The 25479-nt window shown below is 48.8% G+C and overlaps 2 protein-coding genes and 1 non-coding gene across 20 annotated transcripts in view; 1 reads left to right on the top strand and 2 right to left on the bottom strand.

The window, feature by feature from the left end:
• Positions 1–18868, top strand: part of Btbd19 (BTB domain containing 19) — a 34785-nt gene extending 15917 nt beyond the window's left edge. For 3 of the 9 annotated variants that reach the window (XM_047543045.1, XM_047543037.1, XM_047543018.1), the window contains 2 exons: positions 3144–3227; positions 18719–18868. In XM_047543045.1, coding sequence (XP_047399001.1) covers positions 3144–3227; positions 18719–18838 — 204 coding nt within the window. In that variant the 3' untranslated portion in view covers positions 18839–18868. Of the gene's footprint in view, positions 1–3143; positions 3586–13074; positions 13212–15009; positions 15233–18718 lie in introns of those variants that run through there. The other 6 variants (XM_047543067.1, XM_047543058.1, XR_007107602.1 and 3 more) reach the window with 5 other exon arrangements.
• On the bottom strand, positions 1666–25255 carry Ptch2 (patched 2). Of its 10 annotated transcripts, XR_007107595.1 has the most exons (23): positions 24862–25251; positions 24251–24443; positions 15995–16184; positions 15817–15886; positions 15523–15614; positions 14695–14890; positions 14029–14150; positions 13735–13882; positions 13522–13653; positions 13278–13433; positions 13103–13195; positions 12394–12519; positions 12185–12303; positions 11723–12071; positions 11283–11595; positions 11051–11193; positions 10787–10967; positions 10395–10675; positions 10147–10284; positions 8896–9038; positions 8714–8813; positions 7731–8329; positions 1666–1837 (listed from the first exon to the last, which is right to left on the bottom strand). XR_007107595.1 is itself a non-coding variant. In XM_047542945.1 (22 exons), exons 1-22 carry the CDS (start codon positions 24931–24933, stop codon positions 8093–8095), a joined length of 3369 nt encoding a protein of 1122 aa, XP_047398901.1. In that variant the 5' UTR covers positions 24934–25252; the 3' UTR covers positions 7592–8092. The 10 variants fall into 10 exon arrangements, 8 of the variants coding, with proteins under 8 accessions (XP_047398901.1, XP_047398894.1, XP_047398896.1 ...); XM_047542945.1 differs by lacking the exon at positions 1666–1837 and having other exon boundaries at positions 7592–8329; positions 11283–11370; positions 24862–25252; XM_047542938.1 differs by lacking the exon at positions 1666–1837 and having other exon boundaries at positions 7592–8329.
• Positions 2903–3019, bottom strand: LOC124968931 (U5 spliceosomal RNA). The gene has a single exon (XR_007105890.1). It is a non-coding gene; the product is annotated as a U5 spliceosomal RNA (small nuclear RNA).
• Positions 25256–25479: the final 224 nt, after the last annotated feature.

Genomic DNA, 25479 nt, shown 5'->3' with positions numbered 1-25479 from the left:
CACTGAGGATCCTAAACATCTAAACATTGTTCCTGACATAAGGTTAATCATTGTGGAATACAATTAATGTATTTTCTTGTTTAAATATTTTTTAGATGTAGATAGACTTTATTCATTTGTTTATATGTGGTGCTGAGAATCGAACCAGTGCCTCACACATGCTACGAAAGCGCTCTACCACTGAGCCACAACCCCAGCTCCTACAAAATTAATGTATTTTCTAAAGCATTAGTTGGGTTGTGGGGTGTAGCTCAGTGGCAAAGTGCAAGTTTAGTATGCCTGAGGCCCTGGGATTTATCCCCAATACCAAATTTATTTTAAAGTTATGCCAGGCACAGTAGTGCACACCTGTAAACCCAGTGAGTTGGAAGGCTGAGGCAGGAGGGATCAAGTTCAAGGTCAGCCTTGGCAACTTAGTGAGACTGTCTCCAAAAAAAAAAAAAAAAAAAAAAAAAAAAAAAGGTGGGGGATGTAATTTAGGGTTGGCAGAGACTGATCTGTAGTTAAAAGTCATCCTTTATACTGTTTCTTCTCACTGGCCAGCACTCTGACTTTTTTGAAAATGTAGTCTTCCCATTCTAAGGGGTTCTTCATCCATTCACTCATGGTTGCCAGTTGGCTAAATACCTCGTGGTGCTTAACGCTTAACCCTCGCAAACCAGGAAAGAGCAGCTGGAACGCCTTCCGGCCCGCGACCGCGCCGCGACCACTTCAGCAGTTTGTAATCAAAGTCCTAAGATTACTTTATTCCTGCATCTTCTCGATTGTTCCCTCCTTACGTTTGCCCTTTTCCTTTTCTACTTGCTGAAATTTGGCTTTCTGTGCTAGGATCTTTTTGCGGTCTTCGTGTCTAGTTTTAGCTTTGCTGGAGTGGATGCCCACGCGGACAGTTGTGCCATTAGTCTTTTCCCACTGCACCTGTTCAAGGTTTATAGTATATTTCCTTCTGAAAATTTGGACTGCTTTGCCAATCTGCTGACCTTTATTTACAGTGTCCTCATACAACCTGAATTTTCTCATCCTTTCAGATGGGTGGAGATCAAACATTGTACTTCTGTCTCAGTTCCTTGGAAAGAGGGAGAAGATAATCTGAATGTGTGAAGATGCATTGAAATGCCTTTAATGGGCTGGGGCTGGGGCTCAGTGGCAGAACACTGGCCTGGCACATGTGAGGCACTGGGTCCCATCCTTAGCACCACATACAAAAAAAAAAAAAAAAAGCAGGGGCTGGGGAGATAGCTCAGTCGGTAGAGTGCTTGCCTTGCAAACACAAAGCCCTGGGTTCGATCCCCAGCACAAAAAAAAAAAAAAAAAAAAAAAAAAGAAAAGAAAAGCAAATAAAGGCATGCTGTGCATCTACAACTACAAAATTTAATTTTTTTTTTTTTTTTTTTTAAAGAGAAATGCCTTTTTTGGCTCTTGCTTAGGTCAAAAGTCATAAAGAGATTGAACTTCATCTGGACTTAGCTGCTTCAGTGATGGTTGCACAAGTGAAGAATTTGTTGAGTATTTTGAACTAAAGACCCTTCAAAGTTAACAGGTGCTGGAAGAGGCTGTACTCTGATAAACTCTTAGGGTCATAAGACTAGACCCCCCAAACTGTGATGTAGCTCAATGAAAGAGTACCAGGCCCCAGAAAGGAAAAGATATTTGCCTTCCATCCCAACCCTGAAATCTCATCTATCACAAATGGCTGAGAAATGTAACTGTGCCTGATGAGACTTTGTTTCATGGTAACTTCTGTCCCTCTGGCTGGAATTCTAAAGCAGATCTGAGGTTGCAGGTCGGTGGTAGCATGCTTGGCTAACGTACCAGGCTCTGGGTTCCACTCCCAGCACTGCAAAAATAAATAAGTGAATGATCTAGAGAGTCATTTTACAAGCGAATTTCTGTCTTCAGGTCTCTTAATTCTCCTAATAATCATTTACCCCTCAAAACTATCACATTCATCTCTCCTTCCCCTATGAAGAAACGTATAGTAATATCTGGACTTCATTGGGTTATTTGGGCAATCTCACTCCTGTGACCCACATTAATTATCAATTGTGTGCTTTTATAAATTTGCTATCTTTTCTCCTATTTAATCTGTCAGTTCATTCCAGTGAACTTTCTGATCTAGAAGGAAAGTCTTTGCTTTGGTGGCTAAATGCAATAATCCAGCAAGAGATCTTGGACTAGGGTGGTGGCAGTGGAGGTGATAAAATGTGAATGGATGAAATATATGCTTTGAAGTTAAGAGTCAACAATCTGCTGATGGCTATACATTTTGGGGTTAAAGCTATTAGATAGTATTTACTTAAAGCGGGGGAAATAGATAAGCTCCCTTATAGGACTAAGACCTTGGGACATCCAACTTTTTTTTAGACTGTCCAAACTATCAAAACACTTCCTCGAGATTATATGTAATCCGTCTGGAATTGTTATTTACTCAACTGTTGTAATGCTTGGTTCCATTAGAAAAGCCCTCAGTCAAGTATGGGAGGCACCTATGGTCCCCAACTACTTAGGAGGCTGAGGCAGGAGGATCATTAGCACCCGGGAGTCAAAAGCCAGCCTTGGAAACCAGTAGACCTCCTTTTTTTTAAAAAAAAAAAAAGGAAAACACCTTGTGGGAAGTCTTGCTTCTCCAAAGAGTCCTACAGGTATTTACCCCCTGGCAATAGATGGAGGAGTCAGGTAGAAACACCTTTATTCAGATCACCTCAAACAAACAAAACACCCCTTGTCAGTAAAAATGGTGGGAAAAAACCCACAATTATTTGTGTGTGTGTGTAACCCAAAGCGAAAAAAAACTCAAGTGAAGGACAGCCTAAATCACAAGAATAAACGCAATACTAAGCAGAAAGATAAGCTTAAAAAAAAAAAAAAACCAAAAAATCCTGTTTTTTTCAACTCTCAAATGAAGCCTCACAGGGTGAGACTTTAAAAAAATTGGTTGATAACTCGTAATTGTTCCTCCCCACGGAAATCTTTAGTAAAAGGCGAAAGATTTATACGATCTGAAGAGAAACTAGAGCATAAGCAAGGTACAGCTTCCAATCTCCCAGAAAGACACAACACTTAAATCAGTTATGGTTGTTCAGTGCCTGCGCTGCACGCGCTTCGTGGCTGCAGTTTATTTTATATACGTATATTTCCCACAGGCATCGCGTCCTACAATTGTGGAGAGGACCCCTCGGGGATGGAACTTAAGCATCGCGAAGCTGTCTTCTCCTGGTGCACCATGGGTATGCAAATTGAGGCAGCTCCGGGCTGGTACGGGTAACAGCTGTGGGACCTGATAGGGCCACCTGCGCCACCGAGGGCCCTGCGGGTCTGCTCTCACTCTCTGTCTTCTCTGTGGTCTGCCTGGGACCGCACTCATCTGCCCGGAGAGGTGCGGGCGTTTCCCGCCGGTTACAGGTGCTTGGTGTCAACTCCCTCACGGGGAGATGGGAATGGTAAATTGATAGTCCCAATCGTTAGGATTCCGTTCTCTTGTTTCTTACCCGCAGGGAACCCCCAGTGCTAGGGAAACAGTAGCTAAAACAGCCAAGCATCGCGCTCAAGGGCAGTGGGAAGCACATTACCACTCCTCCTGGAGAAGATGATATCCAATTCATTTTGAAAGATGGTTAAGGGGCTGAGGAGATAGCTAAGTCGGCCTTGCAAGCACAAGGCCCTGGGTTCGATCCCCAGCACCGCAAAAAAAAAAAAAAAAAAAAAAAAAAAAAGGTTGAGGGTTTGGTTAAGGGGAGATGGGACAGTGCTCTAGGCAGAGGGATGGAGAATGCAAAATTATGGAGGCTGGGGTCTGTGGCTCAGTGGTTAAGCACCCCTGGGTTCAATCCCCATGCCGGGGTGCCTGGGGCTGGGGATCCTGAAAAGAGCCAGGCAGGATTACACACCTGTAATCCCAGCTACTGGGCGGACTAAAGCAGAAAGAATGGAAGTACAAGCCCAGCCTGGCTTGAAAACGAGAAATAAAAAGGGTTGGGGGTGTAGCTCAGTAGTAAGTTCCCCTGGGTTCAATTCCCAGTACCGAGGATGGGAATGAATGAATAAATAAATATAAATAAATAAAACAAAAGCCTTGGGGGTATGGTTCATGGTGGAGTACTGGAGCCCTTGCCTATCTCGTGTGAGGCCTTGGGTTCAATCCTCAGTATGGGGAAAAAAAATCTGAATGGGGCTGAGGTATATAGCTCAGTGGTAGCGTTTTTGCCTAGCGTGTGCAAGACAAAATAGGCTCTAATCTTCTGCTGAGGCTCACGATCAGTAAAGTTAGTCAACTTGTCCAGATTTTTCAGCTGGTTAATAGCACAGTGGGCTGATGTCTTTTACACTATTCTGGCCCGGTGAGCCGTCTCTGCTTCACTCAAAAGTCCCTCCCTAGTGACTTAAACACTACTGGATCCATATCTGGCCTTCATTCCTTGGACATGAAGGATATGTCCTGCACTAGGTTCTAAGCCGACTGCTTCTCCCCATCACCTCGCTTCTGGTGTTGATTCATCTGCAGTAGGCTGTGTGTGTGTGTGTGTGTGTGTGTGTGTGTGTGTGTTCATGTTTATAACTTTTGGTCAGAACATAGTTTTCTGGTTTTGGGTGGAGTGCTAGAAGGCAGTATTCTTGGATGGGATCATTCCTGCTGAGTTTGTGGTTGGAATCCAGGGTTTATATGTGGATCAGCTCAGGGATAAGTGTTCTGAGAAGGGCAATAAGAGATCCTGAGCCCTGCTGGGTGAGGCTCTGTACTCTAGCCCAGGGGTGCATCCAGACTCTTCAAGGTCCCTGTATAATGGGGCTGATTAACCTTCACAACACACCTAAACTTCTGATTGTTGCTAGCACCTAAACTTGATAGTTCACGCATCTAGCTAGCTGGTGATCAAATATCCTTGCTGTCAGGCTGACTGCTGGCATACAGAGGCTCTGCCTTGAAGATTGCTCTAGGCCCTGGCTCCTATCCCCCAGCTCACAAACCGCCTAAAACATTTTCTTAGGTCCTGTTTCCCCAGCTCAGCTTTGATGGCTACTTGCCTGATAACTTCTGGTGACTTTACTGGATGTGGCTTTGCCCCTCTACCCCTGCCCCACATGCTAATGATGCAGGAAGGTGAGAAATGAGTGTGGAGAGGTGGGCAGGGTTGGAAAATGATTTCTCTGAAAAACCACACAGTACAACTTGGCACCAAAAATATTATTTTTTGGTAACTTAACCACTGAATCACATCCCCAGCCCTTTTATTTTTTATTTTGAGACAGTGTCTCACTAAGTTACTTAGGGCCTTGCTAAAGTGATGAGGCTGGTCTTAAATTTTCAATCCTCCTGCCTCAGGCTCCCGAGACACTGGGACTACAAGTATGTGCCACCATACCTGGTGATAGGTGATTCTTCTGGGAGCTCAGAAGGCCAGAATGCTGATAGGAATATGAAGAATAAAGGCTGTTCCCCTCAAATTTCAGAAGGGAATGAGTACTCCATTGGAAATTAGACCAAAGGCCATGCCTGTTACATTTTGGCAAAGACTTTGTCTACATTTTGTTCATGCCCTGAGACTTTGTGTGAGATTGAATTTAAAAATGAGGGAGTAGGACTGGGGTTGGAGCTCAGTGGTAGCATGCTTGCCTAAGCACATGTGAGGCACTGGGTTTGAGTCTAAGCACCACATTAAAAAATAAATAAAATAAAGGCATTGTATCCATCCACAACTAAAAATATTTTTTAAAAATGATGGGTTTGGGGCTGGGGTTGTAGCTCAGTGGAAGAGCACTTGCCTAGCATGTGTGAGGCACTGGGTTCAATTCTCAGCACCAAATATAAATAAATAAATGAAAATAAAGGTCCATCAACAACTAAAAAAAAATAAAAAATAAAATGATGGGCTGATTATTCAGGCAGAGGCCCTTTCAAGGGAGGACAGTGTTCAGGCTGTGACATGGGTATTGCTGTTGCTTTTTGCCAGATTTACAGGGAGCAAAAAGCACAATGGAAAGATTTGAAAAACTCATATTCAGCCAGAAAAGAAGCACACTTAAGGGGCTGGGGAGATAGCTCAGTCAGTAGAGTGCTTGCCTTGTAAGCACAAGGCCCTGGGTTTGATCCCCAGCACCCAAAAAAAAAAAAAAAAAAAAAAAAAAGCACACATAAAATTGTAGTTAAGAAGTGTGTGGTCGCTAAAGAGATTAACACCATTACTGACCCTGAGGCAATAGGAGAGCTGCCTTGAAGGCATCTCAGGCAACACAGGCTCAAGGGAGTAAGTGTAAGCTTGTTTAACTTTACTTTGAGAATAACCAACGGAGTCCTGCTGGAACAGGGCCATGTAGGGAATTTGTTCCTTGGGACTCATTTCTTCATGATCAGCCACCCAGGCATTCAGAGGCTGCTGCACCCATAGTACAAAAAGGCCTGGGTCTGCTCCAGTCAGTCACAGACCTTGACACGGTCCTGTGCTATTTTTTTCAGGCATGCAGAATGCAGAGTTAAGGGGTCATAGAGGCCCCTGCAAGATTTCAAAAGAAAACCTGGAAAGAGCAGCCTCTGATAGGGTGATGCATGAAGCTGTTTAACAACGGAGTCAAAGCTGCAATGGAGATCCCAGGAAGTTAGAGATGGCAGGAAAGGGAAACTATGGGCAGTGAGTGGAGAGAACCCAATAAAGTATCTTTGTAAGCCAGCAAGGTTATAAGGGAGAGGCTGCCCAAGTCCTTTGGCACTCACATCATGCCACTTTGTGCCCTAGATGCCAGACATGGAACTGTATGACTTAATATTTGCCTCATTTCACTTTGGTCTGATTCCTCTTCCTAATTTCCAATTCCTCCCTTTTGGGATGGAAATGTTTACATGATGCCATTGTATCATAAAGTTAGGTAACATACTTTTTGATTTCAAGGGACTCACAGCTATGAGTTTGCCCTTGAGTGTCAGAGACTGAACTTTTGAGCAATGCTGGAACTGTTAAGACTATGGGAACACTTGGAGATGAATCAAAGGCATATTGTGTTGAGATGGACATAAGTCTTTAGGGGCAAAGGGCAGGATGTTAAATGGTTTGGATTTGAAATGTCCCTCAAAAGTTTGTGTTGAAGGCTTGGTGCCCAATGTGGCAGTATTCAGAAGTGGGGTCTTTGGGCTGGGTGTGGGGGTACATACCTGTAATCCCAGTTACTTAAGAGGCTGAAGCAGGAGGATCACTTGCTTAGGATACATGAGGCCCTGGGTTCAACCCCAGCACCACACACACACACACACACACACACACACACACACACAAACGCACACACAAAAGTGGGGTTGTGCCTCATCAGAGGAAGTAGTAGGTTGTAGCAAGGTCTTCCCTTGAAGGGTATACTTGCCCCCCTGACCCTTCCTCTTTTGCTATTTCTGCTTCTGGGTCACCATGAAATACACAACCTCTTCTACTTCATATTTGTACCACCATGATGTTCCGCCTTACTACAGGCCTACAAGTGAGTGGGCCAACCATGGACTGAAACCTCTGAAACCATGAGCCAAAATAAATCTTTCCTCTTTTAAGTTGATTTCCTCAGGTATTTTGTCATAGCAATAGAAAGCTATCACAAGGACCATAGTCATTTGAGATGAGTTCATAGAGAATATATTTCACTCTTTAAAAATAAAACTTTTAGAACAGCTAATATCTATATATACTACAAAAATAAAAATCTTCATATAAATAATTTATGTGGTAGGAGGTGAGCAGGAATGTAGAGGAGCCTACCTGGAGTCAACAAGTAGTGAGACACAACTGGCAAAGTGTGCTTGAAGATCCCTCAGGCTTGCTGGGAGGGCAGCAGTGTTGGGTAGGAGGGGGAAAGGGCTACACTGCAGCCGGAAGTGCTGGCTTTCCTCCCTACCCAGCAGCTATAGGTACAGAGGAGCACCAGTGGCTGGGCTGCTGTCAGCCTAGGGGTGGCTGTTCTATATGGGTATCAGGGAGGTCTGTGATGGCCGAGTCAGGGAGGGGATGCAGACAGCAGCAGCAGGGCCCTCCAGGGGTCCATCCTGCATTCAGAACCCCAACCACTGCTTCCCAGTGATTTCATGTGGCCCAGGTAGGATCTCTGTCCTTCAGCTGCTTCTTCACTCAGTGGCAGAGCTGTTGGCAGCTGGGGTGACAGCAGGAGACCATATGGGCTCGGTAGAGGTTGGGTGGATATAGGCACCAGGTAGTGGGGGTGGGTGCAAGGCCACAGTCATGGAGGTAGTCACTCTGGCAAAGTTCTGTGGCAGGGTGGGAGTCACCCCCCATCTGAGTGTGCCTCCCCGTGGAGTTGCAGGACTCAGGACCTGTGGGCTCTCCTTATACATCTGTACTACCTGTAGGGAAGATACCAGTAACAGTGAGTCCAGGGGTACTGGGGCTGCAAAGTCCTCCGCACCTATCTGGTGATCAAAGTGATTGTTGGTAAGCTGGATCCTCGTTGGTCGCTAGTAGATTATGAGGGCCCACAAGTGCCAAGTTATCAAGGCCTGGGGCAAACCCTGCACTTGTTCTGGATCCAAGGAAGGGCTAAGGAGCAGGAGTGTGGTGTTGGAGGAAAGGTAGATGCTACTACCCTTTTAGCTGGTGGCACATTTTGGGAGGGCCCTTGTGAGCTGGGCCCTATCTGTTGAATTCTGGAGACATTTAGTAATTTGTCCTTTCTTATGCTTGTCCTGACCCTGACTCTGGGGCTGGGAGCAAAGGGAGGGAGTGGTCACCTCTGGTGGGGGGCCCAGGATGGACAGTAGCACAGGTAGCAGCACGAGTCCATGGAGGAGACCCAAGAGTGTGAGCACTGTCAGCACCACGAAGAAGTACCTGGTGGAGGTAAGGAGTCAGCAGGGCAGGGCAGGGCCTGACCACTGCAGGCGATCCCACCTTCTCCAGAGCCCAGCAGTACCTTATGATGAAGTCAAAGTTGGAACCAGCAAGCATGAGCAAGCCCAGCAACGTGGAGACGGCCCCATCAGTCACAGGGGCAAATGTGTGCTCAAGGGCATGGGCAGCCCGCAGGTTCCGGCTACCCTGGGTGGTCAGGAAACCCTGGGGGAACAGAGTGGTCTCAGAGCTCCTACTCTGCCAACCATGGCCAGCTCATCCGTGTCCTCAACTACTCTCATGTGTTCTCGGGGTTCACCTATGCCCTTGCCCACTGAAGACCATGTGAACTGAGCTCATGGAAGTGGTCTGGAAGCATGAGTCCATTCAGGTAACACTGCATAGATGTGTCTGGTGACACTAAGAGATGTCTAGAATAGGGTGGGCACATTACAGTCTGTCACCTGTGTCTTGTAAATTAAGTTTTGTTGAAACAGTGCCATACCTGTTCATCAATACACTGTTGTCTATGGCTGCATTTGTACTATGATGGCAGAATTTCAACATTCCCTATGGCCCATCAAGTCTGAAATATTTACTAACTGGCCCTTTTCAACTCCTACTTGAAAAGAAGGGACACTAAGGTGATGTCACTTCTTACGGTGGCACTTCATAGGATTTTGAATTCCTTCTTGGAATTGTTCTGCACACTGGCTTTTTGGGGGGTTACTGGAGACTGAACCCAGGACCAAACTTGTGCTAGGCAAGCGTTCCATCACTAAACTACATCCCCAGCCCTTTTGTCCTGTTCAAAGAGCATATATCATTCTTATAATCAGAGTAATAATGGGGTTATGTGGGTAATGATGGGGTTATGTGGGGGTAAAACGAAGGGAGTTGTTTGTGGGCCTGGCTGGGCTTGTGTTGGTACTTCCACTTGGTCGGGGCTCATTTGTCTGCCAGAGAATGCACGACTTTGAGAGAGGCCTGTGCCCTCCTTGGTTCTAGTATCTGTGGGTTTTCTTCCCCCTTCCTGCTGGGGAATGAACACAGGGTCTCTTCTATTCTAGACAAGTGTTCTTTCCCTAAGCTGTGTCCCTGGCCCTTTTCATTATTTTATTTTGAGACAACAAGGTCTTGCTAAGTTGCCCAGGCTGGCTTTGAACTTTCAATCCTCCTGCCTCAGCCTCCCGAGTAGCTGGGATTACAAACTTGTGCCACCGAGCCTGGCCCAGCTCTGATTCTTAAATAAGTGCCTAGCACAGAGGTGCTCGAAACATGTTTGTTGAATACTGAGTCAGCGGCCCGTCCCTCCCCCATTGCCTGTGCTCACCAGAGCCACGTGGACTGTGAACTCGACACCAATTCCTACAGAGGCCACGAGGATCACCACAGGGATGGCACTCAGCTTGATGCCCAGGAAACCCATGATACCAAAGAGTTCCACAGTCATCATTGCCAGGACCAGCACCTGGGGAGGGCAGGGCTCACTGGGGGCTCTTGGCAGGAGGAACGTCGGGCTGGATAGGGCAGGGCGAGTTGCCACCAAGTCTTTCTGACCCTACCCCTGCAGGTACTCACTATGAGGCCAGCCATCCAGGGGTTGAGTAGCAGCAGGGCACAGACCAGGAAGGTGCACACCAGCAGGATGCCAACAGCTAGCAGGAAGCAGCGCCGCAGGCCCAGGTACTGCTCCCAGAAGAGGAAAGGGGAGCCGCTGGGGTAGGCGTGCACCCCTGCCTGGCCTGCCTCAGTGCATGCTGCCCGGGCCCCCTGGATGGCCTCTACAAAGTCTGCAGTCTTCTGGAGGCCACGCAGTAGGAAGGGGAACTGGGCAAACTCCAGGGGCTGGGCTGCTGGGACTGTGGAGGAGAGGAGAGAATGGGCAGAGCGAGGCAGACGGTAAGCACAGGAACAGTGGGCAGGGCTTAGGGTCAGGGCTGTGGCTCTAGGTGAGCTCCCCCAGCACTCACTGCGAAGGTTCTCCCCAGTGGTGTCATATTTGTCATGTAGCCATTCAGGAGGTGGGGGGTAGAAGTTGGCCTGTGAGGCTGCCAGACCCAGAGGGTCACTGCTCACCCACACAGTTAACCCCATGTAGAAGAGCTCTGGTGGAATCAGTCCCTCCTTGTCCACCAGCCTTCTTGTGGTCAGCTGTAGAGACAGAGAGGGCTGAAGGCCTGGGCCATGGGGTCTAGAGCCCCTGTGCTCCCTGACCATTCTAGCCCTCTCCCAACCTGGCTGAAATCCAGAGGCTCCTGGGCATTCCCAGTCTGAATGAGCAGCTTGTAGGCCAGGGCCCCATCCTCAGAGCCATTACGGTATGAATGGTAGGTAATGCGCCCAGAAGCCCAGTCCTGGTCAAATGCAGCCTGGATTCCTACAGAATAGGTTAGGGCACAGTTAGCCTGTGGTCAGAGGGAGCTTTTCCCTGCAGCAACACTCCCTGCCAATCTCCTGGCCTCTCACCCTGTAGCCAGTTGCGGTAATAGTGCAGCCAGGTGCGGGGTGCCTGGGTGGCAGGCGGGGGCAGTACAGCCTTGAGGGAACTGAAGCGCTGGTGCAGATCAAAGAGGGCACGTTGGGAGTGAGCGTAGTCAAAGCCACCCTGGGTCACCAGGGCTACTTCGTACAGGGAGAAGTACCTGAGCTGGGCGCTCAGGAAGGCATGTTCCTTGGTGCCCCGAGGCACCACATCTGTCAGGGCCAGCCCATCCTGCACCAAGGTGGCTCCATAGAGGCTCAGGCCCAGAAGAGCCCCAAAGAACATCAGCACCATGGCCTGTGGGAAACAGCGACTAAGCCAGAGGCCCAGGGCTGTCCTCCAGTCCTCAGGTAGTGGGTGAGGCCCTTTGCCCTTCTTGGGGCCCACAGATACTAAGCTTCTGCCCTGCCCCACCCAGTCTCACCTTGGCATGTGTCTGGAGCAGCAGGGGTGCAAACTGATAGCGGGCGAAATGGGCAAGATTCCAACGGGCACAGGGTAGGGACTTGCGGGCTGCCTTTGGCCTTATCCCCTCCTCTTGTCCTAGAAGGTCCCGTGTGGACCCAACAGGGCTGAAGAGCTCAGAGCTCAGTGGATCAGAAGGTGGGGGTACCAGCTGGGCTTGGGGAGGCAGGATGGTGACCACGTGTTGGCTGCTGGCTTCACAGTGGGTGAAAGCTTGTACTGTGGTGGTCAGGTGGGCAATGCCCACTGGCACTGTCCTATCCCCCAGCTCCTGGGGCAGAATCTGAATCACTCGAGCAGAACAGGGGCTAGAAGAGGCAGAGAAGGTGGATGACAGGTCGGTCCCTTCCTTGCAATGCCAAGGAGGGGACAAGCTGGGGTGGGTCATGGGAGGAAAGGGGTGGGCACCCAGGCACAGTACCTAGAGAAGCAGCAGAGCACATCAAGGCGCTGGCAGTGGCGCCGGTGCAGGTCCAGGCTGAGGACAGCCGGGAAGACGAGCATCACGGCTGTGAAGTTGCAGCCCACTACTATGGCAGCCTGCGGGGGGCAGGAGGGACGAAGGCTGGATGAAGCACACCTCTGGCCCCATGCCCACCCCAGCCCACCTGCCTGCTTATGAGGCCTCACCTGCAGGGAGAAGGCTCGCAGTGCGGGGATGGGAACTAGGGCAGCCATGAAGAAAGCAATCATGTTGTTGATGGATGTGAGGGCAACACTGGTGCCTGTGCGCTGCAGACACTCGCCCATGCGCTCCTGCCGGAATACAGCAGGGACGTGCCCTCAGGTCACTGGAAGGAGGGAACTATGTCTGTGTGTGTGTGTGTGTTTTCTTTGGTCCTGGGGATTAGGGATTGAAGCCAGGGGCGCTTAACCACTGAGCCACATCCCTAGCCTTTTTTATTAAAGTTGCTCTCACTAAGTTGCTTAGGGCCTTGCTAAGTTGCTGAGGCTGGCTTTGAACTTGCAATCCCCCTGCCTCAGACTCCTGAGCCCCTGGGATTATAGGTGTGCGCCACCATGCCTGGTAGACCACGGTCTTTAAGGTAGAGTGAAAGGGAGTCTCCAGAACTTGGATGATAGAGGTGGGGCAATAATACCACAGTGGCTAACATTTACTGAGTACCACGGATGTGTGATGTGATGTACACTCACCTTGAATTCTCACTGATCCTCACAATAACCCTTCGGACACAAGCACTATTATTACCCCTATGCACTAATGGGGAGGCTGAGGCACAAAGAGGTCAATTAGCAGCCCAATGTCACTCAAGCCTAAAGACTCTTAACTATTATGCTGAACTACCTCAGGTGAGCCTGGGCTGAAGGATGGTCTTACCTGGAGACGGGTACCAGGAGGAGCCTCTGTGAAGGCATGAGCCAGCAGGAAAATGTCATCTACACCAATGCCCAATGCCAAGAAGGGTAGCACCTGGAGGGGCAGAGAGGTGAGCAGCTGGAAGAACTATGCAGTCTGGTGATGGTCCCAAATCAGCCCTGCAGCCCTGGTGTACCTGAGTAGTGGCAGCATTGAAGGTGATGCCAAGCAGGGAGCAGAGCCCAAGGCCAGAGGCCACTGCCAGGGCCACCAGCAACACCCCAGCAAGGCCCACGGCACCCTGAGACTGGGCACAGTCCCATCGCAGCATGGTTACGCAGGCATAGGCCAGCTGTGGGGGAAAAGGGTCCAATCTCAAGACAGGGGCTTCCATGGTGGGTGCTGGGTAGAGGTGGAGCAAGGTGCTAGGGCTGACCCACCATCAGCAGATAGCCTCCCACCACACGGGCCGTGCTGACTTCAGAGAATGCGTGCAGGATGTCGTCCAGGGTGGTAGGGGAGAAGGCGTGGATCTGCTGGGATGCGTTCTCAGGCAGGGCCTCCTGAGCCAGCTGGAGAGACAGGGTGGATCTGAAGGGCAGGGAAGAGGGAGTGGCCTGAGGGCACCCTGCCCTGTTCTTGTCCATGCTTACCTGCACGAAGCGCCGTTGCCAGGTTTGCAGCACTCTGCTGGCCTGCTCCTCACTCCAGCCGATGTCATGTGTCTGATAGTCGCCCCTGAAGTGTTCGAACAGCTGGCGGGGACTCATCAGCAGGAAGGTGCTCTGCAGAGCCTCTGCCCTGGTGAGGGTACAGGAGAACTAGGGGTCAGAGGTGGCCCAAACAACTGGTAGGGGTATGCAGCAGACTTTTGCCAGAGCTGCCTGCTATAGAGTGGATTCCCATGCATGGGGTTCGTCACCAATTCCCAGGGGAGGAGCCTCTACCTTAGCAGCCGTCCTTGGGGGTCTCTGACCATGCCTCCCAACAGCAATTCCTCCTGCCAATGCATGAATTTGTGGGAGAAGCCATGGCAGCCCCCACTCAGCTCCTGAGCCACATTGGGAGCCTGGAGGGGGACAGGAGAAGGGTTTACTGCTCAAGGCCCTGCCTGTGGATAACTGTGTCCCTGGGCTTGTTCCTCCAGGAACCACGCCTGCCAGAGCTCAGTAGGTCTGGAGTGTAGGTAACTAGTCTCTTGAACCTCTTCCCTACTCTGTGAGTAAATGGCTAGGTGTCCTGCAGATAGGAGGCCACAAGAGGGAGCAGAGTCCTGAAAATAAGCAGTTGGGAGGGGATGGAAAACCTATGTGGGGAGTTGGAAAAAGTACCCCACACAGGGCCGCATAGACACATGGGAGACAAGGTGAAATGTTTGTGTTCAGTTACTGTGTTTTTAGTGTCCTTGTACAGACTGTTTTGGTAAAGTCTAGCTTTAGGCTTAAAAAAGGAAAAGGGATTCATATGTCACTTCAGGGTGTCTTAGGAGAAATGAATGGGGATGGACACTCCAGGGCAGGGTGGCAACATCCAGAAAATAGTGGGGGCAGCTCTCTTTCAGAACAGAGGGACACCTGCAGGAGAGAGACCTGGCTGACCTGGTTGGAACTCACCTGCCTGTTGTGATGGTTGGGGGCACTAGGTGGGCAGTGGAGGTCATCAGGATCCAGACAGGGCCGCCCCACATAGGCCTGGCCCACCTGTGCCTTGTCTAGCAGCTGCCGAAAGCCTTCCAGGGAGACAAAGGGACCTAGTTCCTCCAGCAGTTGCTCTGGGTCCAGGTTGGTCCACTGGATATCAGGGCGGCCCCTGGGGAGAACCCATGGTTAGTGAGCGTCAGGGATCAATACCCAGCACCTGAGCTGCTGCTGTGGACCCATGCTACACCCCACCCTCCTCTTATGAGCTTATCTGTCCTTCCCATGCAGGGTGTGCAAGGCTGAGCTTCTCACCAGCCCACCAGGCTGCCGCAGTGAGCTGTGGATGGATATAAAGAGCTGAGAAGCACATCGGGACAGATGTGCTCAGTACATGGGAAGGGCCCAAGAAGCACCCCTGCATCTGCACCAAGCTGCACACCCTCAGCTCTAACAAACCAGAGGGGCACCTACATTCAACAGGTTTCTTCTGGCTCAGGCAACAGTTTAGCTGGTACCTAATTCCTCCCAGAAAAGTCTCTTTCTGGGGATCTTTTTTCTCCTTTGCTGAGATCTTGGAGAACCGTGCTGTTTTTTCTAAATGAGACAGGTCTTCCTTTCCTTTAGAGCTGAGGAGAAGGGGGATGTGGAGCCTTGGGCAGTCTGTCTTTTGGCTCTGGCCTGAGAGGTAACAAGGACTTGGCCAGGTTTTTTCATCCTCCTTACTCCCATCCCTCCTTTCTCCTGGGAAGTCCCTGGCAGGAGATGAAGTGGTACCCCAGGAGCGGCTGTGCCAGCACTCACGGCAAGTAGGCAGAGCCCCCTTGGAGTTTGGCTCCCTCCCAGAAGCAGTCGAGTGGGGTGAGGATCACACATGGAAACAGCTTCTCAATCATCTGCCAGGGATACCACAGGCCACATCAGTCCTTCCCTGGGCTCCTTTCTCCATGGTCTGTAAGATACCCTCTGCAATCCTCCCAAGGTTGGTCCCAACCTGCACCCCAACTCCCATATCTGCCACAGTGTCTCTGGGCCTTCCCACACTGTGGAAAATGTCCCACCTCTGCCCAGTCCACGGGAACAGCCCAGGAGACTCACCCGCTCAATCATTCCATTTTCAATAAGGGGAACTCCCGACTTGTAGCAGATTTTGTTCAGATCCCAGGACCTACATTAGCCAGGGGCACAGGCAATCAGCAGAAAAGGGGGAGTCCCCCTCCAGAACTGCCCCGGCATGCTTTACCCACCAGCTGCTCAGGGGCTTGGCCAGACTCACTTTCCATAGAGTGATACTTGTACTTTACTGGCAGTGAGGGCTGCCTGGAGGTGGAGGCCAAGTGCCTCGGGCGTGAGGATGTTCTCCCCCTCCTGGCGTGGAGTCTGAATCAACATCTGGGAGGTATATGCAGCCTCCTCCCCCAGCTTCTCCTTGGTATAATGCAACTCTTGGCTCACCCGGCTTCCCACTGCCGAGCAAAGAGAGAAAGCTGGGGAAAGGGGCCTTGGACATTCCTAATCTCCTAGGCTCCCAGACAAGGGGGAGACGCATTGCTGAGAGACCCTGCCTTCTCCCCATGGCCTTGCTATGGCCCTGGCTGACTCCCAAGCTTCTGCCCCTCTCCTCAGAGTTGAGTCCTGCTAGGGAAGTAGGGAAGCCTTAGCTGCACAGCTTTATGGATTTCTTGTGTGGTTCAGCGATTAAGCATGAACCAGGTTGGTGGGTTTGGGGCAGAAACTTAAAAATGAGAATCAGCACAAGCTGGGACCAAGTTATAGGAGCATCCTGGTAAGGAAACCCTTATTGTCTCTGGTCTGGTCTGCAGGACAAGAAGGGACAACAGGCCAGTAGGGAGGCTGCCAGCAGGGAGGGGTTTCTAAAAGATCAGGTCTAGGGTCAGGGCTGGTTCTCGTTCGGGTTGCCCTGCATAGTGATCACACCACACACCTTTCTGTAAACTGCTCTGAAGGGGCAGGAATGGTGGTGTCTGGTAATGATGGGCCACACAGTGGCACAGGTGACAGGGAGGACTAGTCTTTCAGTGTGATGCTGCCACCCACTCAGGCAAGAAGTACACAGACTCGGCTCGTGTGCCCTGGCAGAGGTGAAATCAAAGTGGGCTGAGGAGTTCGGGTCCCTTTCCGTAGCCTCCTCGTAGAGACCCTGAGTCAGATCTCCCAGCGCCAGGCCTGCCTCAGTCTCCTTGATCTTAGCATTCCTCAAGTCCCGTCCGGAATTGCGCTGGCAAAGGAGTCATGCTGGGGCCTGGGGAAGGTGGGGGCACTGGGAGGGGATATGACCTAACTGTGATTTGGAGGAGGGTGAGGGCCGACATCTGGGAGTTTTATGGACTTGGTCTGGTCTCAGACCTACTTCTGCTTCCACTTGTCTTGGAGTCTCTTCTTGCTGGTTGCTGCTACTCCAGGGACTAATCATGCTGCTTCTCTGAGACTCTAGCCTCACTTGAGATTATCATGTTCCCCAATCTCTTTTTTAACTTTTTTTTTTTTTAAGAGATAGGGTCTCACTATGTTGCCCAGGCTGGCCTTGAACCCCTGGGCTCAAGCAATTATTCTGCCTCAGCCTCCTAAGTAGTTGGGATTACAGACATGCACCATTCCCCTCCGGTTTCCCAATCTCTCTCTCTCTCTCTCTCTCTCTCTCTCTCTCTCTCTCTCTCTCTCTCTTATTTGGGGGGGTACTGGGGATTAAACTCAGGGGTGCTTAAGCACTAAGCTACATTCCCTGCGACCCCCTTTTTCATTTTGACACAAGATCTTGCTAAATTACTTAGGGCCTCTCTAAGTTGCTTGAGGCTGGTCTCAACCTTGTGATCCTCCTGCCTCAGCCTCCTGAGTTGCTGGGACTATAGGCATGCACCATCATACCATACCCCAATCTCTTTTTCAAACCCATATAATCTCCTCACTCAGGAAAGTCCCAAGCCCTTGTTAATTTCCCAATTCAGATTTACCCATATGCTCATGACCCTCAACCTGAGTCACACTCCTGGTCCTGTGCACAAATACAGTCTTCCACAGCCATACTGTTCCCCTCTGCTGCCACAGTCCACCCACTCTTTTCTTCCTCCCCTGTTCTCCACTCCGTTTCCAGGCCTATACTGCAGGATTTATCTCACCAGGCAGAGGCCAGAGCTGCCTCATGGATGGAAAGAAGGGAGGCTTAGATAAGCTTCCTATAGTAAGGGGGTTGACTGAGGGCGAGAAGGCATGGGAGAAGGAAGAGACTCAAAGGAAAGAAACACTGACAGTTAAAAATATATAGTGAGACTAAAGAATTCTCAGTGGGGGTGAGGAAGAGAAAAATGAATCTCAGCTGACCAGGGACAGACATGAGGACAGATGAACTAGAATGTACTGGTCAGGCAGGAAGAGACAGTGGGTATATGGAAGAAAACAAAGGCTCTATTTAGACCGGGTTTTGAGCCCTGGTTCCAACATTTATTCTTTGTCTTGGACAAATGACTTATTCTCTCTGAGCCTCAATTTACTCATCTGTGAAGTGGGGACAATGCCTCCCTTGGTAAGATTAGAATCAACACAGGCAAAGCACTTAAGAAACTGCCTAGTTCAGAGTAGGTGCAGATGTAGAGTTGTTATTCAATAGTTGCTGCGAGAGAAATGATGTGAAGAGAAAGTAAGAAAGAACCAGAGAAAAAGAAAATACTGTGGTTAAGTAGGGAGGAAATAGAACAGGGGTGGGAGGATATCAAAATCAACAACAAACTTGGTGAAAACTTTTATACCTTTTCTTTTCTTTCTTTTTTTTTTTTTTGGCAGTGCTGGGGATTGAATCCAGGGCCTAGGACTTGCGAGGCAAGCACTCTACCAACTGAGCTATATCCCCAATCCCCAGCCCAAAACTTTTGTACCTTTAAAAAAGGGAAAATACCAACATGGAAAAGGAGTTCATCTGATAGGTAATCCTATAAATATAAGTTAAAATAGCAACCAGTTATTATATACTTTTTTTTGGGCACAGGAGATGGATCCCAGAGGTGCTTTGACACTGAGCAATCCTGTTTTAAAAAAATCGAGACGGGTGCAGTGGCACATGCCTGTAATCCCAGCAGCTCAGGAGGCCGAGGCAGGAGGATCATGAGTTCAGAGTCAGCCTCAGCAACTTAGCAAGACCCTAAGCAACTCAGTGAGGCTCTGTCTCTAAATAAAATATAAAAATGGACTGGGAGAATGTGAAGAGAGAGCCTATAGAGTGGGAGAAAATCTTTTCCACACGCACTTCAGATAGAGCGCTTATCTCCAAAATTTATAAAGAACTTACAAAACTTTACACCAAAAATACAAAGAACCCAATCAATAAATGGGCCAAGGAACTGGACAGACACTTTACAGAAGAAGACATATAGGCAATTAATAAATATATGAAAAAGTGTTCAACATCTCTAGTAATTAGAGAAATGCAAATTAAAACAACTCTAAGATTTCATCTTACTCCAATTAGAGTGGCTATTTTTCAAGAACACAAACAATAATAGATGTTGGTGTGCATGTGGGGAAAAAGGCACACTTTTACATTGCTGGTGGAGTTGCAAATTGGTGCAGTCACTCTGGAAAGCAGTATGGAGAATCCTCAGAAAACTTGGAATGGACCCACCTTTTGACCCAGTTATCCCACTCCTCAGTTTATACCCAAAGGACTTAAAATCAGCAAACTACAGTAACACAGTCACATCAATGTTTATAGCAGCTCAGTTCACAATAGCTAGATTGTGGAACCAACCTAGATGCCCTTCAACAGATGAATGGATAAAGAAACTCTGGTATATATACACAATGGAATATTATTCAGCCATGAAGAAGAATAATATTATGGTATTTGCAAATAAATGGATGGAACTGGAGAATATCATGCTAAGTGAAATAAGCCAATCCCCAAAAACCAAAGGCCGAATGTTTTCCCTGGTAAGTGGAGAATGATATATAATGGGGATGGGGGGGTGTGTAGTGAGAGAAGAATGGGACAACTTTAGATTATGTTGAAGGAAATGAGGTGGGGGGGGTTATGAAAAATGGTGGAATGAGACAGACATCATTACCTTATGTACATGTACGATTACACGAATGGTATGAATCTACATTGTGTACAACCAATCAAAATGCAGTCTGTAAAAAATTAAAAGATAAATAAAAAATAATAGTTAAAAAAAATTGGACTGGGGATGTGGTTCAGTGCCCCTGAGTTCAATCCCTGGTACCAAAAAAAAAAAAAAAAAAAAAAAAAATTGAGACAGGGTCACACTAAGTTGCCAAGGCTAGCCTCAAACTTGCAATCTTCCTGCTTCTGCCTCCCTAGTCACTGAGAGTACAAGTGTGCACCACTGAAGTCCGCTAAAAGTTAAAAAAATTACTAGCAATTATTGCTGGCTTATAGGAATCCACTGTGGGAGTGTGATTTGGTATCTATTTGGAGGAAAGCAATATTGCAATATTTATTCTCATGATTTCTGGTCCAGAAATTTCACACATAAGGGCCATTGAGCTGTGGTAGGGACTCAGACTTACTCTAAGTGAAATGGGAATCATGTAGGTTTTGAGCAGAGATGTGAGATGATCTGACTTTTTCATCACCTAACAAGTAAGAATTGGCCCAGGGAAGAAGTCAAGAAAAGGTATTCTGGACCCACAATGCTCAGAGAACTGTCAAAGACTTAGAGTTTCCATACTGTTCAGGGAAGAAGGCTCAAGAAGAATGAGTCAGATTATGGAGGGCCTAGAATCTGTGCTAAGGGGCTTATATTTGATTCTAGAGACTACAGAATCTGATAGAAATTGATAGAAGGGCTCTAAGCAGGGTACCGACTTGGTCGGATTTAGACATATCACAAGAGGGGTCATATGGAGGTAGATATGAAGGTGAAGTTGACAGATCTTTTACCTCCCTTCCTCCTTTCCTTCTTCCTTCCTTCCTTTCTTTTTTTTTGTGTGTGTGCCAGGGATTAAACTCAAGCATGCTTAACCACTGAGTCACATCCCCAATCCATTTTATTTTTTTAAATTTTGAGACAGTCTCACTAGGTTGCTTATAGCCTCGCTAAGTTGCTGAGGCTGGCTTTGAACCTGTGAGCCTCCTGCTCAGCCTTCTGAGCTGCTGGGATCACAGTCTTGCGCCACCACACCCCGCTGTCTTTCCCCTTTCTAACAGACTGATTTAACTGGCCATCTCCTGAAAGGCCTTTCAACTTCTCTCCAGCATCAGAGGGTGAAACCTGGTTAATCTAAGAAGCCAATCACATAATTCCATTGCCTTTGCCAAGGGGAGCATTTAGGTATAGGATGCTACCCAGTTTTTGCCAAAGTGCCCCAATGGGAGATCAGCTGGGAGGTTTGTGGTAAATTTTTCCTTCACTTTAAAAAGGGATGCAAGATGGGTGACTTCCTTTTCTTACCACTGCAGCAGCCACCTTAGGATAAGCCTGAGGACAAAAGTCTAAAGAGCTGAAGATGGCAGAGGAGAAAGAAAGAAACTGGGTCCTTGAGGATGTCCTTGGGCTGCCGGATTAACCACCCTGGAACTTCTCTGCTGCCAGCCTTCCTGTTATAATCAATCTTCTTCCTTCCTCCCTCCCCCTCTTCCTTCCTTCCTTTCCTTTCTTTCTCTTTCATGTGGCTAAAAGGATCTAAATGACACAACCAGGAGTGTTTTTTGCAGGAGATTGAGAAAGGACTCAACTAAAGTGTGACCACAAGGGTGGAAAGGATGAGTTTGTTGTGAGAGTGGTTAAAAGGGAAGAATTTATTGGTTCAGTAACCATTTAGGTGAGTGAGGACAACTGATGCAGTCTCACAAGGATTTAGTTGTAGATATTTGAGTGGATGGATGGGGGCTCCCTCAATTGACACATGGCCAGGCGCTGCCTTCTAAATAGACTGGCTGTATATTCCTTATCTTCTCTCTCACTCTTTGCTGGAGATCAAACCCAAGACCTCATACATACCAAGCAACTGCTCTACCATTGAGTTATACCTCCAGCCCTATGTCTTATCTTTGATAGCTCCAATTTCAAACTATCTTTGTCTCATTCCAGTAAATATAAGTTGGCCTACATGCTGTGATTTTTATTTTGGAGAACTATCTTCCTCTGAGCCCTTTAGTTTTAAGGTTAACCAGGACCAAGGGTGTAGCTCAGTGGTAGAGCACTTGTCTAGCATGCACAAGGTCCTGGGGTCCATTATTAAAGAAAAAAGAAAGTAAGTCGTTCAGGAAAGGTGAACAAGTCACATTCCAAGTCTCACCATGGCAAAACTGGGAAGAACCTTGAACTCTGGTTCAGAACTCTGATAGCCAATGTCCTACTTCTCCCTCTTCTTTTTTTTTTTTTTTTTTTTTTTTTTGGTACTAGGGATTGAACTCAGGAGCACTTGACCACTGAGCCAAATTCCCAATCCTATTTTGTATTTTTTATTTAGAGAGAGGGTCTCACTGAGTTGCTTAGCTTCCCGCTTTTGCTGAGGCTGGCTTTGAACTCGAGATCCTCCTGCCTCAGTCTCCCAATCTGCTGGGATTATAGGCATGCATCACCACTCCTGGCTGCCCTCTGCTTTTTATATAAGACAAAGGGGAAAGAACGTAAAATATCCTAGTCCTCACTTTTATCAGCTCCTCACTGCTTAGGCATTGAAGGAGAAGCCTTAACTACAGATAAGGCTCAACTACAGATCTATAGAGAAAGATCACATTACAATTACTTCTTTTACCTCACCCTCAACCAATACAGGATAGAGTGATCTTTATAATAAAGAAAAGAAGTGAAAGTCAGGCACAGTGGTGTACACCTGTAATCCCAGCTACTTGGGAGGCTAAGGCGGGAGGATTGAAAGTTTGAGGCTAGCCTCAATGACTTAGGGAGATCATGTCTCAAAATAAAAAAATATAAAGGGCTGGGGGAGATAAAAATGTCTAGGCATTGGCTACCATGCTTTTATAACACTCTTCCTCAAACACCAGCAAAAAACTGGTAGTAACTAGCCTTTTTTGTGCTGGAGGGCAGAAGAGAGGATAATGAAACTTGGAAGATCAAGCAGTGTTTAGAGGGAGAAGATCTGGGGAACAGAAAGAGGAAGAGAAGAGAGACTGCCTCAGTTGTGGCAGGAAATCCAAGTCATCTGGGACCACCCAGGCAGCAGTGATGTGGGTGGGGGGTATGTGTATGTGCATGCATGTGCATGTGTATCTTGGGGCTGGGGGCAGGCAAGCAGGCAGAAACATCTGCTCTGGACCCCAGGGCTGGCCTAAAGTATGAGTGTATGAGAGTCTGCAGAGGAGCAGGAGTAGGGTGGGGATGGGGTGTGGGAGACCAACAGGCAGGCAGACTCTGAGAAACATCTGCTCTGGATCCTAGGACTTGCCAGCATTTGAAATAACTCAAGGGTGTGAGACTTCAACCTGGGCCCTGCTCTTGGGCATAGGCCAGGGCTGGGGGAGGTCTAGGGGAGCCCACAAATGCAAATTTCTCAGGGAAGAATAGAGCAGAGTTTGACTCTGTCAAAGAGTTGTCATGAAACCAGGCCTTAGGAAAGAAAAGAGTCATGCTAAAAATATTAATACGAAATTATTTTTACCTAATGCTTCCATTAGAAAGTGATCCCATTTGACCTCAAAGGGCAGAGTCTGCGCTGCTTCTTCACTAACTGGTCGCAGGGTACCTGGGTGTATGACCCCTCTCCCCAGAGGCCTGCCAGATGAGTTTACTCAGTTTCCTAGACTTCTGATCCAAATTTCTCTTTCTCTCTCTTTCTTTCTCTCTCTCTTTTGTGACAGGATCTCATTATATTCCCCAAAGTGGCCTTGAATTTCTGGGCCTAAGCAATCTTCCTGCCTCAGCATCCAGAGTAGCTAGAACTATAGTACTAACTTTTCTGGTCAGAAGTGACCTGTCTCTGCTTTGTTTGTTTGTTTGTTTTTGGCAGTGCTAGGGACTGAACCCCGGCTTAGCATGCTGGGAAAGTGCTTTATTTCTGAACTGCATCCTCAGCCCTTTTGTAAAAATTTTATTTTGAGACAGGGTCATGCCAAGTTGCTCAGGCTGGCCTTGAAATTGAGATCCTCCTGCCTCAGTCTTCCAAATTGCTGGGATTAGAGGTGCGTGCCACCATGCCTGGCTTCCCTGCCTTTCTTCACGCATCATAATCATATTCTGCTTTTAGTACATGTAGTTATCCTAGCATATGTTTTATTTTCCTTGCTACTGAAAGATGGCTCTTATTTTAGTTGCCTTTATACTATAAAAAGATACACATAGAAGGTTGGCAATAAATGTTAAACAAACACACACATAATCACAGATAAATGAATCCAACATACCCAAGTGAAGGATGAAATTACCTGTAGACTATGGTATAGGTGTTCCAGCATGCCCAGGTGCACAGGCTCTGCTCACAGATTCCCCTCCAGACCCTTGGCCAGGCTGGCTAGGGCTCAGTGGTCAGTTCCTCACCCTGCTCTTGTCTTGGGCTCAATGTACCCAAGCAGCTATAGCCAGTGTCCATAACTCACCTTCTACCCAGAGCTGTTCCAGGTCTGTCTCAATAACGGCCACACGGAGACCCAGCGCCAGGGCCCCAAAGGCCAACAGTCCCAGGAAGAGCACTTTGCCACAGTGTTTTTGGATCCCGCAGCCCAGAGAGAAGAGCAGGCCCTGGAAGTAAGCACGAAGCCAGAGTGGAGTCTTCAGGCTCCCAGCTAGGATCTGGGACAGAAAGAGAAAGGTCAGCCAGGTGTCACTGTAATAGCACAAAAACCTTCCCTTCTCTCTTATATACACCCACTGGCAAGCCCATGCTTCTTGATCTAGGGCAGGGAGCACCTACAGAAATAGGTTCAGTTGTTAAGATTTAACTCCATTCCCCTCTACCTTCCCGTAGCACACACTTGAGGAACGCATAGACCCATTTTGTGAGAACAGGATACACATACACACACACACCTGTAGTCATGTGGACACAGAGGTGAACCTACACACCTACAACTGACACAACTACGCTAGTTCTCACCTGTCTTCAAACACGAACGCCACTGACACATGACATTTAAAGCCATCATACCCTGCAGAGGCCCCAGTGACAGAAAAGACCCCACTCCTCCTTCTTCGTTTCCCCTCTACTCACCTGAGGTGCTGTGGGTCGAGCTGGGGATATGTAGCCAGGTGGCAGCTCTCCGAGAGGCGGTGGCTGAGCCATGCTGGCGGGGATAGGGGGCGCGGGCGCCCCCAACCTGTGTTATCTCGGCGCTCCCATAGGCTAGCCCGGCCCCCTGTACCGCCGGACCCCGCGTGGGGCTTCAGTGGGCCCTCAGGCGCGGGCGTGGGTGACGCCGTGGGGTGCGGTGCTCAGGGGCGGCTGTGAGAGGGGCAGCGTGGGGCGCGGAGGCCCTCGGGACGGCCGAAGTGCGTTGGCGTGCAGGCAGAACTGGCGGGCTGAGACGCACCTCGCCGCTCAAGGTGGCGACTGCACTGCCGGGAAGGCGGCTGGAGTCCCAGAAAAAGGGAGCGGGCCGGGGCGACGCCCTCCCATTGGCTGAGGGGCAGGCAAATCACCCGGAGCGGAGAGCCGGATCCGCTGCTAGGTAACGGCGCCGCAGGGGGCGGGGCAGAAGACCACCCAGGCAGGGCCACCCCTGGCCTGGCCGCGCCCGCCCGCCCGCCCGCGGGGCCCTCCGGGAGGAGAAGGGAGGGAGACCCCGGAGCGGGTAAGCCTAAATTCGGGAGAGGCGGAGGCTGAGAAAAG

Source organism: Sciurus carolinensis, chromosome 1, assembly GCF_902686445.1.
Source record: "Sciurus carolinensis chromosome 1, mSciCar1.2, whole genome shotgun sequence".
In the NCBI taxonomy this organism is placed as follows: domain Eukaryota; kingdom Metazoa; phylum Chordata; class Mammalia; order Rodentia; family Sciuridae; genus Sciurus; species Sciurus carolinensis.
Note: the sequence above shows the minus strand (reverse complement) of the source record. Positions and strands in the feature narration are given on the sequence as shown.

Bases quoted from the DNA above. Each gene is read 5' to 3' on its own strand.
- Ptch2 (XM_047542938.1), bottom strand. From the start codon at position 24,933: ATGGCTCAGCCACCGCCTCTCGGAGAGCTGCCACCTGGCTACATATCC. The intron at 13,883-14,028 runs GTAGAGGCTCCT...TACCCTCACCAG, and splicing joins CCCCAAGGACGGCTGCTAAG to GGCAGAGGCTCTGCAGAGCA. The intron at 13,654-13,734 runs GTAAGCATGGAC...CTGTCTCTCCAG, and splicing joins GGCAACGGCGCTTCGTGCAG to CTGGCTCAGGAGGCCCTGCC.